General features: G+C 42.8%; 1 protein-coding gene across 2 annotated transcripts in view; it reads left to right on the plus strand.

Moving 5' to 3' along the window:
• CEMIP (cell migration inducing hyaluronidase 1) overlaps positions 1 to 14,527 on the plus strand; it is a 179,317-nt gene that overhangs the window by 101,216 nt on the left and 63,574 nt on the right. For both annotated transcript variants that reach the window (XM_058155770.1, XM_058155769.1), the window contains 3 exons: positions 7,563 to 7,633; positions 9,665 to 9,760; positions 11,999 to 12,117. In XM_058155770.1, the coding sequence (XP_058011753.1) occupies positions 7,563 to 7,633; positions 9,665 to 9,760; positions 11,999 to 12,117 (286 nt within the window). The remainder of the gene's footprint in view (positions 1 to 7,562; positions 7,634 to 9,664; positions 9,761 to 11,998; positions 12,118 to 14,527) is intronic.

A 14,527-nucleotide genomic window follows, 5' to 3' on the forward strand; every position in this document is an offset into this window, starting at 1 on the left:
TCTTGGTGGGTGTGGTGTGTCTTTGTGGGCGTGGCAGTGGAAGGATACTGCAAAATCTCCATTCGCACCCCACTCCAGGGGAAGGATTCTGCAAAATCTCCATTCCCACCCCACTCCAGAGGAAGGATACTACAAAATCTCCATTCCCTCCCCACTCCTGGGGGAAGGATATTGCAAAATCTCCATTCCCACCCCACTCTGGAGCCAGCCAGAGGTGATATTTGCCGGTTCTCTGAACTACTCAAAATTTCCGCTACCGGTTCTCCAGAACCTGCTGGATTTCACCCCTGATTAATGGCCATGGGTATCAATGCATCCGGGGATTGCATCCTTTGCTTCCCTAGGAATCCTGCTCGACCTGATGATTTGCAAGATTCTTTTAACTCAAAGATATGATGCAGGAAGTTCCCACATTGCAAAGGAAAGCATTAACACATAGCATCATCTTGGTGCATATAATAGTGCCTACAAGCTTTAGAGAGACATTTTTGGAAAACAGAAATTAGAGTGGTTGCATTTCATAGTTTCTTTTGGAAACTTGCCCAGTTGCCCAAAATAAGGATACAGTAAATGTTGTACCTTGATGAAGGTATCTTTTCTTTTGTGTACACTGAGAGCATATGCACCAAAGACAAATTCCTTGTGTGTCCAATCACACTTGGCCAATAAATTCTATTCTATTCTATTCTATTCTATTCTATTCTATTCTATTCTATTCTATTCTATTCTATTCTATTCCTGGAGCAGAAGCCCTTGTGCTGGTAAAGCTTAAGAAGACTCACTTTACCCGTTTCTGTAATGGTTTGTGAGAATGACCTTCAGACACAGAAGGAAAAGCCAGGGGGAACAGTCAGATAAGAGGCAGCTGAGCCTGCAGAAGGAATGGGACCCTCCCTAATTTCTCCTGTCTCACTCAATATGAAGCCACTTCTGGTAGTAGATTCTACCAGAGTGCCAATTCCTTGTCCTTTATCATTCCTCTCCCCCCAAAAAACCAGGAATTCTGACCCATCTGCCAATTTACACTCTGAAGGCTGAGTAATCTTGATTAAACCAACCACCCTAAAGTTCCCAGACTGGTCTTTTTGTTGTGAGAAAAACAAGCTGCAATCTTCAGGAAGCACTTACCTGGCAGTCGGCTGCCGGCCTTACTTATGAATAAGCCTGGAGAGGATTGCCTCACAAGCAGTTGCATCGCCTGTGGTTCCTCACTTTGTTTTGGAGTTTTAGTTGTGAGGTGTGTGTGTGTTTGTGATATCCTGTCTTTTGTGGAGGTGGCATAAATAGCACTCCTTGCTCCATTGTTTCCCCAGAAATCCTCACCCTGTCAGGTAGGTTAGGATGAGAGCAAAACTGACTGGCTTGAAGCCACCCAGGGAGTTTCTGTGGCCAAGGGTGGACTTGAACCTGGGCCTCCTACTCCATCTGTGGCTGCGCGGGTGATAGAGGGAGCTACTTGTGGCTCCCATATAACACCTCTCCTGCGCAAGCTGCACTGGCTGCCTGTGGTCTTCCAGGTGCAATTCAAGGTGTTGGTCACCATCTTCAAAGCACTCCATGGCTTAGGACTGGGGTATTTATGGGACCGCCTGCTGCAAGCATTTGCATCCCATCGACCTGTGCGCTCCCATAGGGAGGGCCTCCTCAGGGTGCCGTCAGCCAAATAATGTCGGCTGGCGACCCCCAGGGGGAGAGCCTTCTCTGTGGGGGCACCTACCCTCTGGAATGAGCTTCCCCCAGGACTTCGACAGCTTCCTGACCTTCGGACCTTCCGCTGTGAGCTGAAGACGTACTTATTCTTCCGTGCAGGACTGGCATAAAATTGAAATTTACTAGTAATTTTAATGGGGTTTTTTATGGTTTTAATATGTATTTTAATTAATGGGCCAAATTGAATAGGTTTTTTAAATTGATTTTAATTGTATATTGTACATTTTCATTGTTTTTTACCTGGCTGTAAACCGCCCTGAGTCCTTCGGGAGAAGGGCGGTATAGAAATTAAATTATTCTATTCTATTCTATTCTATTCTATTCTATTCTATTCTATTCTATTCTATTCTATTCTATTCATCACTCTAGCCCAGTGGTTGCCAATGTGGGGCCCACACCCCACAAAGAGGCAGTGTCATACGTGCCTCCTTTCAAAACTCAAGAAAGAAAAATCCCAACTCCATTGTTTGTAGAGAAAGGTATCTTTTACTAACAATGAATGAATGCAACGAAGTAAAGCACATTTTGAATCATAGGCGCGTCTTACACATACATGTCCCCACATAAATCCCACCTCCCTCCAAAGGTCAGACCATTGGGTCCAATCCACTTCTCCCTCAAGCTTCACGTGGAAGTCATCTTCAGATGATGCCATCTCTCTGCTATGCACAACCGTTGGCTGTGAGGGTTATCATCCCGCTTCTTAAGTTTTGAATTCATCAGTTTCGTTTCTGGATTAGTCTCCTCCCCCTCCCACCTATAGCAGCCAAAGCAGCTGGCCCATAACTAAAGATACACTACCCTTTTCCAATGCCTAGCACTAAAGACAGCAATAAACCAATTAACTGAACAACAATAAAAACAATAAAAGCAGCATGCGGAGGCTGACAGGCAGTTTGGTTTTTTAGATATATATATATAAACAAGTTTTATTAATTTTTTCTTTCACATACATATTTTCTGAACAGAGCATTGACCAATGAAGAAATAAGATCATTATTAGAATTAGGATTTGAAGGGCGGATGGTGATGTTGTTTATATATTATGTATTAAGAAGACATTAAGATAAAATAAAAAAAGTAGGGAAAAAGAATATTTTGGCAGAAATTGAAAGGTTGTAAATTGTATTTGGAAAAAACAAAAAAGAAGATTGGGATAGATTATAAAAAATTAATATATAACTATGTTATAAATTGTATATGATGTGACCCGGTCAATACTCTGTTCATAAAATATGTATGTGAGGGGCAATTTGATTTTTAATGGAGGCAATTGGCACCTTGTTTAAACCAAGTTAAAGGCCTTTAAGGCTTCCTCCATGTGTGTAGGAGTTCACTTTTTTGAATAGTAAGAATTATATGTCATGGGTGGAGGGGGGGCATCAGGATTTTAGAGATGCTTAGGTGGGGCATGGCTAAAAAAAAAGGCTGGGAACCACTGCTTTAGCCATTACACAACACTGCCGCTGCAGTGTGTGTCGCAGGGGTGAAATGCTTCCGGTTCAGACCGGATCGACTGATCCGGTAGCGATGGTGGCGGGTGGTTCGGAGAACCGGTAGCAAAAATCCCTGCCCCTTCCCATGCGGAAGAAAAAATGCTTTTAAAAGTAAAAAAAAAAAAAAAACCTCTGATGATCGCGCGGCTCAGCTGGGATCATCCGAACCGTTTAAAAGCATTTTTTCCACAACCTCTTTGGCCGATCATCAGAACCCTTTAAAAGCATGTTTTTACAACCTCTTCGGCCGAAGAGGTTGTAGAAAAAACACTTTTAAAAGTAAAAAAAAAGTTAACCACGCCCACCCAGTCACATTACCCACCCACCCACCAAGCCACGCCCACAGAACCGGTAGTAACAAATTTTACATTTCACCCCTGGTGTGTAGGGGGTTGTTGTTTTTAAGAATGTATTCTTAGCTGATCTAGTTCTGTCAACTATTTGTGGTTGGCTTTGATGTTTGCAGGCATGGAAGCAAATCCCCTTTCCCCCCCACCAACCTTGTAGGAGGCTGGCATGCAGTTTCTTCCACTTGTCCATCCCACTCGTCTGGACGCCAATCGTAGTCTTTCCAAATTCCTTTTCCGCATGGCATGTCCAAAATCCTATCCAGACGCAGCCCTGGTTTCACATGGACAGAACCTTTGTTTTTGGTTTTGTTTCCCCCCCCCCTCTCCATCTCTTTTCCTGCTCGGAATAGCACTCCAGGCAAACCCCCTCCCCTCCTGGGATTTTTATTGCTCGGAATTGTTCTAATTAGGCATCACTCATCTTGGGCAGCCTTCGCCGTTTTTTTTTATTGAAACCAAAACCGCGATTGCCGTTTTGAAAAAACGGCGTTCTTCATCCTGTCCAATAGCTGTACCTTGAAGACTAGAAATCGAGACAATTCCAGGCGGAGGGACAAATTCTCTTCGGCCTGCCAATTTGTCAAGTGCAAACATATTTTATTTTATTTTTTTGCTTTAGGCCACTCTAGCCGTTGCTGTAACTCTGGGTTGCTGCCATTGTCCTCTTGCCTTGACTGCAGTCTCGGCTTAACCATTGGTGAACCTTTCCTACCATTGGTGGTTTCAATTAGTGGTTTTTCTCATTGGAACGGGTTTAGTAAGAGGTTCCCCAGGGACCTTCCATGATTCCAAGCCCTTTCTCCCACACTCTCTCATCATCAATCCTTCCCTGTTCTCGGTCTCTGTCATTTTAATTTGATTTGATTTTTATTTTTTGAAGTAACATGTAGTTCTCCGGCCAAATGGAGAACAGCCAGCTGTATACTTGCCGCCTGCCAGTTGCTTAACGATTGTCTGTCTTTTACCGTCCAAGGCAGACAGTAAAAATGGGTGGCTCGTGTCAATCAGCTGTTTGACTTTATTGTGCGTTCAGAGATGCCTTATGGAAGGCAACTATAAATAGAAGAACCTTTGGCCAGCTTTGCTTGACCTAGCAATGAAAAAGGAGAATGTCAACTGCTGTAGGTATAAAGGGAGGTGAGAATTCTCTATGTCAGACACTGATCCCGATGGCTAGGCAGTTGTCACCTCTGTCTGAATCCAATTCAAATCTTAGGTGGGAAGGATCAGGGCCACATGTGGCATTCTAATGAAAGTGATTTATTGCTTGTCATTCCTATGCATGGGAAACTATACAACTAATGGTTAGCGCTATCTTGGCATAAGATCAGGTTAACAGAATTCAGTAAGCGATTGGACTTAAGTCTGTTTGTGGCTACATAGAGACTCCAGGCTGATTCCTCTTTTGGCTCCATCCCAGACTTTATCACTGCTTCTCCTACATCCACCCTTCCTGTAGAAAGATCTTGTTTGACTCATCCACAGGAAATACCATATCCAGACGCATGGATTGTGCTTGGTCAGTCCCAAATGAGAATGGACGCTGAAGAATAGAATAGAATAGAATAGAATAGAATTGGAAGGGACTTTGAGGGTCTTCTAGTCCAACCCTCTGCTCAAGCAGGAAACCCTACACCACTTCAGGCAAATGGTTGTCCAACCTCTTCTTAAAAACTTCCAGTGTTGGAGCATTCACAACTTGTGCAGGCAAGTTGTTTCACTGATTAACTGTTCTAAGTGCCAGGAAATTTCTCCTTAGTTCTAAGTCGCTTCTCTCCTTGATTAGTTTCCACCCTTGCTTCTTGTTCTACCCTCAGGTGCTTTGGAGAATAGCTTGACTCCCTCTTCTTTGTGGCAACCCCTGAGATATTGGAAGACCGCTATCATGTTTCCCCTAGTCCTTCCTTTCATCAGACTAGACATACAGAGGTGTCCTTTTCACATCCATTGAATAGTGATTCTTTCCTGATTACTTATTTATTTCTCTTAAAATCTGCAGGAAACTATGCATAACAGAAACTAAGACATTAAGACAGGGGTTGACAACCTTAAACACTCAAAGAACCACAAAGGCCCTAACCGGAAGCCCCCGTTCAAGTCTGGAGCCGACCGGAAGTCCGGTTTCACACACACACACACACACACACACACACACACACACACACACACACCATAGAGTCTCCTCCTAGCGCAGCATTCTTTTTCCTATACCTATCCTAACTGAAAGCCATATCAATTGCGGAGGTGGCTGGCGACAAGGAGCCTCAGCAGAGAGATGAAAGAGCCACATGAGGCTCCAGAGCCGCAGGTTGCTGACCCTTGCAGTAAGACATTAAGACACTAAGGCTGAGCCTGAGACTAAGACTAAGATAATACTTGAGCTGGATCATCCGACTATGCTGTTCTAGAATGGCCAGAGGGAATGGTCCTGCTATGTCGCCCATTACATTGGGTTGTTCTATCCAATAAGCCATCTTCTCTCTACAGTGGGCAGGCCAAACTGCCTTTCAAAATCAAGCAACGTCCACATGCAGATTTCAGTCCTGTCCTTCTCAATAAACCCACTCATAGGGGGGGAAAAAAGATAGACTCTGCCTCTTTTCTTTGCAGGCAGCATTAGTCAAAAAAATGGCCTTCTAACCTACTTTAAGGATGACGAATAAACAGCCAATCTGGAGTCAAGAATGCAGCTAGTGGAATCGAGCACCATTCTAACCACACGGCGAAGCAAATTTAAATACGGGCAATGATGGACAGTTCTGTAAACATTGTGCTCGATAATGTGTCCCTTTTAGTCTGATTTGTTTTAAACTTTTGAATCCCAGTTAGAATCCTGTAGGCTGTGTTGAATTTCCCCACCGGGCCCTTCTCACTTGGTGAGAATGGCCAATGCTATTAATTCATGAAGTGAATTGGAACAGCAGGGCAAACTCTGGGTAGGACAGAGAATTTCCAGTTCTTCTTGTTTATGTCTGGTTATTTCCCCCCCGCCCCCTCCCCCAATCTGTGTCCTCTCGCTCGTCTTCTTAGTGGCCTCTGCAACTGTCTGGTTTGAAAAGTTAATAGCAAAAAATAATATATTAAGAAGAAGGAAAAAAAAAACCACATGCACATATTACTCATCGAGATTTCAGAAGGATCTATAAACACCACTGCTAACTTTTCAGAGTTCCCTGAGTTCAAGGCAGATTTGTATTTATTAAAAACACACATGGAGAGACGTATTTAGTCAATTAATCAATAAATGAATCTACCTACAATTGTCCTCTTTGTATTCTGCTTTATTCATTTGCCTAGCCTCGATTCTTCCAGCGAGCGGAATTAACAGCCAGATATTTTCAGTTCGTTGAAAGGCATTTCTAAGAATTCGGCACTTGTAATCTCTGCAAAAGCTAGTTCTTTACAGTTTGATCTCTGATGGGATTCCTCTGAGGAAGTTCTGAGAACTTTCTCATTCGTCAGCTGGAGTTTTGACAAGTTGGAAACGGCCGAGTTTTATGCTGTAAGGCGTTTGCACGATGAAATCCTTAGAAGTCATAACTCTTTGCTTTGTTTCAAGCCGAAGGAAATAAATTCATTAAGATAAGCAAAGGTTTTCTAGCTTTATTATAACTGTTCTCGGGGGGGAAAAATATATGTTTGTGTGTGAATAAGGGCAGAGGCACCATTGACTTTAACCAGGTTGAAGTTAGCTAGTCTTGGGAAGTCAAAAACACATTGCAGCAGAAGGCAAGTGGCAAGTTACGTCCATCCAGCTGCCAGGAAAACAGCTGGATGCAGGCACCAGGAGTCTAGCTTTACTCATGACCTTTTTTTTTTTTTAATCTCAGAGTTTAGTCTGTCTGGGGAGCTGTGAAAAGAGAACAAAACAAGCCGTATTCCAAAAAGATGCATGGACGGTATTTCTTACAAAGAAGCAATACTGAGTTTCTGTGTTGTAAGATGCATGTATTTCTTGCAAATGAGTAATTGCTAAATTGTGTGTTGTTGTTCTTTAATTCCACAGGCATCCCTGGAGCTTCATTACAGTCAAAGGAAAACCTTTGTCATCTGTTGAAGATCATGTTGAATATCAAGGTAATCATCAAGATATGGCCATTAGAATAATGGCAGCTAAATTATATTGAGTGGCATTTTGACATAAAAGACATCGGGCTACTTTAGGCATTATTTGAGGCCGGGTCTTATGTTGTTTGACATGGAGAACCTCCATTGGTTTTAACAGTAACAGTAAAAGAGTTGGAAGGGACCTTGGAGGTCATCTAGTCCAAACCCCTGCTCACATAGGAGACCTATACTAGAGATTCGAACCGCCAAACTGCCGACCTTTCTGATCGACAAGCTCAGTATCTTAGCCACTGAGCCACCTAGTCAGGCAGTTCTCCAGCCTTGTTGTCTTTTAGATCAGGGGTCTCCAACCTTGGTCCCTTTAAGACTAGTGGACTTCAACTCCCAGAGTTCCTCAGCCAGCTTTGCTAGTTGAAGTCCACTAGTCTTAAAGGGACCAAGGTTGGAGACCCCTGTTTTAAATGGATGGGCTTCACTTCTCAAAATTCAGGCTGATCATTCTAAGAATGAAAGGCTACAGTTTTTAAACAGAGCCCAAATTCAGGAAGGATTATGTCACCATATTTCTTGAGCGTGTAAAGGCACCACAGCCATAATCTAGATTCCTTTCTCTGGTTTTGAATCCTAGCTGCTGAATCCTAGCTGCTGAAGTCCCTCAGTCTCTTATGTTCTTGGTGCCCACCTCAGGGGTGAAATCTAGCAGGATTTGACAGGTTCTGGAGAACCGGTAGCAGAAATTTTGAGTAGTTCGGAGAACCACCAAATACCACCTCTGGCTGGCCCCAGAGTGGGGTGGGAATGGAGATTTTGCAATATCCTTCCCCCCAGGAGTGGGAAGGGAAGGGAAATTTTGCAGTATCCTTCCCCTGCCACGCCCACCAAGCCACACCATGCCGGCCACGCCCACAGAACCGGTAGTAAAAAAAAATGGATTTTACCACTGGCCCACCTCAATACTGTCCAAAGTCTTATGAAAGAGCAAGGGTTCTAACTATGCATGGGTGACCATCCATGATTCAAACCTAGCCCCAGATCATAGCAGAAACCCTGGATGGGTAAACTAACTTCAAACTCTGCATTGAAATCCTGGTTTATCTGCAATTCATGAGACTTTGTGGGCAGGCTAGGGCAGGCAGAAAGTGAAAGCTGAGTTTAGGTAAAGAAACGGTGTTATTGTGGTAAATTCTAAACTTGCCAATTTATGCTGTTGAGTTTTGTTTGCACACCTCACCTTCTCGAGTAGAGTAGATTGCATGGGTAGCACAATTTTAGTGGGAGATTGGAGACTAAAACATTCTTTGCTCTAATGGTATGACTTGACAGTGTGTCTCATACTGTGGTCTAAACCAGGGATGGGTTCTACTTATCTTTACTACCAGTTTGCAACAGGGCCACGCGCATGCGCAGAAGCATCCTGATGACATCTGGGTCAGTGGGTGGAGCCTCTTGCCGGTTTTACTACCGGTTCTTGCCAACCGGTCCGAACTGGGAGCAACCCACCACTGGTCTAAACCCCATTTGCAGATGTTTCATTACCCAAACTAGATAACAACATCATCAGTGCTAGATTCGCTAGCACCTAGTTTGGATAATGAAACGTTTGTAAGAAAACAACCAAGCTCAAATATCCTCCTTTATTGGCAACTTTCTTATCTTATTCATGTTTACTGCTGATTTAATTGGAAATTCTTTAGGTCTTCCAGGAGTCCTTTTGTAAGCTGTTCTGCAACCAGAACTTGAGAGACGTGGGAAAATATAAGTAATTTATATTCCTTCCCCCTTGTCATTCTGCTGAATTTGCAGGCTGACGATCAATTTTGCTTAAGAGATGGTCTACACAATCATGTCAATGTTGAGCGCTTGCATTTAAAACGCTGCAGGTCCCTTTCATATGTGCATTCTAAATCCTCCAAAGAAACATAACAGCTGAACTGTTGACAGCTTCTCCGTAACCAACTGCAGCTTTGGGGATTGCTGGGAAGTCCTTCTCTTGCTTCCCTTTTTGTTTTTTAATTTTTTATTTTTTTTATTTTTTTGCAGGACGCAAAAGTTCAGCTCGTGCCAAAGTATTCAAATTGTTCCAGGCTGAAAACGGAGAGCGTTTCAATGTGTCTTCAACCAGTGAATGGGTTCAAGGTGAGGCTTTTCTTCTTTGGAGCAAGTTTGCAATGCAGTTCCCGGTGCAGTTGGAAATATTCCTCAGCCCCGACATACAAAACATAACCTAAGACTGAACTAAAAGGTAAAGTTTCCCCTCGCATATACGTGCTAGTCGTTGCCGACTCTAGGGGGCGGTGCTCATCTCCATTTCAAAGCCAAAGAGCCAGCGCTGTCTGAAGACGTCTCCGTGGTCATGTGGCCGGCATGACTCAACGCCAAAGGCGCACGGAACGCTGTTACCTTCCCCACCAAAGGTGGTCCCTATTTTTTCTACTTGCATTTTTTATGTGCTTTCGAAACTGCTAGGTTGGCAGAAGCTGGGACAAATAACGGGAGCTCACCCCGTTACACAGCAGCACTAGGGATTCGAACCGCTGAGCTGCCAACCTTTCGATCGACAAGCTCAATGTCCTAGCCCCTGAGCCACCGCGTCCCTGTAAGGCTGAACTACAACTCCCAATATCCCTCAACATTGGCCCTGATGTGTGTAGATACTCAGCAACACAGGGAAAATCCCTCAATTTCTATCTTTTGGTCCCAGGGTAGACAGGGGCATTACAAGCTGTTTTGATGCTACATAAAGGAACGGATAGCTTTGTTTCATCACAGCCAGTCCAGTGATGACTGGCTAGTGACACAATGACTATAGGCAATAGCAATAGCACTTAGTCTTATATACCGCTTCACAATGCTTTGCAGCCCTCTCTAAGTGGTTTACAGAGTCAGTCTATTGCCCCACAACAATCTGGGTCCTCATTCTACCCACCTCAGAAGGATGGAAGGCTGAGTCCACCTTGAGACAGTCAGGAATCAAACTCTTGGCAATTTGAACAGAGTTACCCTGCAATACTGCATTGTAACCATTGAGAAGGAAGGAAGGTAGGGTTTCCTGCCTGGGCAGGGGGTTGGACTAGAAGGCCTCCAAGGTCCCTTCCAACTCTGTTGTTATGTTATGTTATGTTATGTTATGTTATGTTATGTTATGTTATGTTATGTTATGTTATGTTATGTTATGTTATGTTATGTTATGTTATGTTATGTTATGTTATGTTATGTTATGTTATGTTATGTTATGTTAGGAAGAAAGGAAGGAAGGAAGGAAGGAAGGAAGGAAGGAAGGAAGGAAGGAAGGAAGGAAGGAAGGAAGGAAGGAAGGCAGGCAGGCAGGCAGGCAATAGCACTTAGATTTATATACCACTTCACAGTGCTTTAGTGCCCTCTCTAAGTTGTTTACAGATTCAGCCTATTGCCTCCAACAATCTGAGTCCTCATTTTACCCACCTCGGAAAGATGGAAGGTTGAGTCAACCTTGAGCTTGTCAGGATTGAACTGTTGGCAGTGGGCAGAGTTAGCCTGCAATGCTGCATTCTAACCACTGTGCCACCACAACTCAGGCAGCCTTCCAGCACTCATTTGTAGCACCCCACAGAGAAAATAATTAAATTTGGAGTTAAGTTTAAAGATGCATAGTAGCAATTGGCCTCAAGGCAAATTCCTTCTTCCTTTCTTATACCTAAATTCATTTCTCCTTCCAGATGGTCAAAACAGATACACGGATCTCCAACCTCATCCAGTTTGCTTCTAGTGGCATGATTACATGGTCTTCTGCAATCCTTCAGAAACTTGAGATGTTGCTCCAATCTCTCATAAATTGTCCAATCTCTCCTAAATTTTCCACTGTCTCATGACAGTTTTGTCATCTCTGTTTTGTGATCTGTGGAAGCATTTGAAATAAATATAAACTGAAGACAAGAACATCACTTATTGGCTAAAACACCCGTATTGATCTTTATTTAGTTATGTTGCCATTAGAATCTCTGCCATATTATACCTTGAAATCTACAAGTAAACCATGAATGTTCTATCTGGCAGCGTGTGGAAGCCTTCGGCCTAGTATGGAATGCTGACACCACCATGGATCCATTTATTTTGGTTTTGCCACGTCTCTTCTTCTCCAGCCTGTCCTTCCAAGGCCAAATATGTCCCATAGAAAGATTGGTTTCTCCTTTCATCACTAGCCTGATGTCCTTTGGGGCACCTAACATCTGATGACCTGGAGAAAACACCAGGAGTGGGTAGCTTTTAAACAGATTTGCTAACATTTTTTTTGGCACCGAGATTTAATGGAGCAACACATTTTTTCCAGCATTCGTTAAGGCCTGTTATGTCCAAAATGACCTTAATTTGAGTTGTTTCCTTTTTTTTATTCCCCAGATGTTGAGTGGACTGAGTGGTTTGAGAAGCCAAAAATATCAAAGTCCAAAGATGGAGAGAGACTCTCAGACTTGAGAGCTGCTCACCCAGAAATCTGCGATCATCCTGTGGATCTCCAGGTATGTCATACACAGTAATCATCCTCTTATCGCAATCGGGCCTTCAAACTTGGCATAATTAAGACTTGTGGACTTCAACTCCCAGAATTCCCCAGCCAGCCATATTGAAGTTGAAGTTTACAAGTCTTAAAGTTGCCAAGTTTACCTTAAAGTGGCTCTAACATTGCACTTGTTTTCTATAATTTGGTTCTTCTTGTATTGCAATTGATGGAAGCTTTGTGGTTGATAGATTTTTGGCTAATAGATGGTGTGAGGAATGGGAAGGGAATGAGAGAGAATGAGAGAGAAATTTGTACGGTTTGCATTTGAAATGAAATGTAACGAGGCATGAATGAATATGTGAAGCAAAACTTAAGCCTCATTTGAAAGTCACATTTCGCCATTTTTCAACCCAATTCTCACTTTTCTTCTTAGAAAAACGTCTCTAATATTCAAAATCTATATTTTTCAGGAAAAGACTGTATTCAAATGCATATTGCTAGAGGGAAACGTTTTATAAAATTCTCCATGGCAAAATTTCAAGTAAAAAAAAATTGGAGAAATGACCCCTTAAACACATACATGAACTTTATTAAAAAAAAAAAAAGTAGAGTGAGTCAACTTGATGGATCTGGAAAAAAAACGAAAAAATGGGAAGACATTCAAAGCCACCCATTTGTATTTTCCAGTTGGCATTACCTGCAGTTCCAATCATTGTGTAATAAACTGGAAAATAGAAATAATTTCTTTTGAAGTTGATGGGACCTTTGGGCTTTTCGATGGACTTTGTTCTGCTCAATATTGGCACGGTATATTGTTTTGCCAGGTTGGTGTGAGATGAGTGGTGTAGAGCCAACATGAAAACACATAAGTGTCATGGATCCCAGCTTTTTGTGCCATGATTGAAATTTGCTGTTTCGGAATAATAGAATGACAAAATTGGAAGAGACCTTGGAGGTCTTCTAGTCCAACCCCCTGCTCAGACAGGAGACCCTACACCATTTCAGACAAATGAGTCTAAATTTTCACCCTACAATATTTCATTCTACAGCTCAAGGGCCAATGCAGCCTGTACACGGAACATAGAATAATAGAGTTGGAAGGGACCTTGCAGGTCTTCTAGTCCAACCCCCTACTTGAGCAGGAGATCCTATATCATTGCAGACAAATGGCTGTCCAATCTCTTTTTGAAAGCTTTCAGTGATGGAACACCCACAACTTCTGAAGGCAAGCTAAAATCCATTGGTTGATTGCTCTCACCGTTAGGAAATATCTCCTTCGGTCTAAGTTGCTTCTCTTCTTGGTTAGTTTACAGCCATTGTTTCTTCTCTTGCCTTCTGGTACTTTGGAAAATAACTTGATGTTTATGTAGGAGTCCCTCAAATATTGGATCAGTGCTAGTCCTTTTTTTCTGTAGACTAGCCATACCCAATTCCTTGGTAAGGTCACACTTGGAATATTGCATTCAGTTTTGGGTGCCATGATGTAAAAAAGATGTGGAGACTCTAGAAAGAGTGCAGAGAAGAGCCACAAAGATGATTAGGGGACTGGAGGCTAAAAAATATGAAGAATGGTTTCAGGAACTGGATATGTCTAGTTTAATGAAAAGAAGGACTAGGGGAGACAGGATAGCAGTGTCTCCCATATCTCAGGGTTTGCCACAAAGAAGAGGGAGTCAAGCTACTCTCCAAAGCACCTGAGGGTAGAATAAGAAGCAATGAATGGAAACTAATCAAGGAGAGAAGCAACTTAGAACTAAGGAGAAATTTCCTGACAATTAGAACAATTAATAAGTGGAACAACTTGCCTCCAGAAGTTGGAAATGCTCCAACACAGGAAATTTTTAAAAAGATGTTGGATAACCATTTGTCTGAAGTGGTGTAGGGTCTCCTGCCTGGGCAGGGGGTTGGACTAGAAGACCTCCAAGGTCCCTTCCAACTCTGTTATTATTATTAATTCCTGTAACCATTCTTCGTATGTTTTAGCCTCCAGCCCTCTAATCATTTTTGTTTGCTCTTGTCTGCCCTCTTTCCAAAATCTCAACTTCTTTTTTATATTGTGCAAACACTTCCTTTACTCAAGTGACACTTTTAACAGTTGAAAACCCCCCTCCCCCAAACTATCATTTTGAGAGAGAGAGAGAGAGAGAGAGAGAGAGAGAGAGAGAGAGAGAGAGAGAGAGAGAGAAATCTTCATTAAATATCTGATTTTTGGTGGAACAAGGAAGAAGGTAATGCGAGCAACATATGTGTTGGTCGGACTCATCCTTTAAGTCAGGGGTCTCCAACCTTGGCAACTTTAAGACTTGTGGACTTCAACTCCCAGAATTCCTCAGCCAGCAAAGCTGGTTGAGGAATTCTGGGAGTTAAAGTCCACAAGTCTTAAAGCTGCCAAGGTTGAGACCCCTGCTTTAGATCCTGTCTGCCATGTC

Source organism: Ahaetulla prasina, chromosome 13 (genome assembly GCF_028640845.1).
Source record: "Ahaetulla prasina isolate Xishuangbanna chromosome 13, ASM2864084v1, whole genome shotgun sequence".
NCBI classification, from domain to species: Eukaryota; Metazoa; Chordata; class Lepidosauria; order Squamata; family Colubridae; genus Ahaetulla; species Ahaetulla prasina.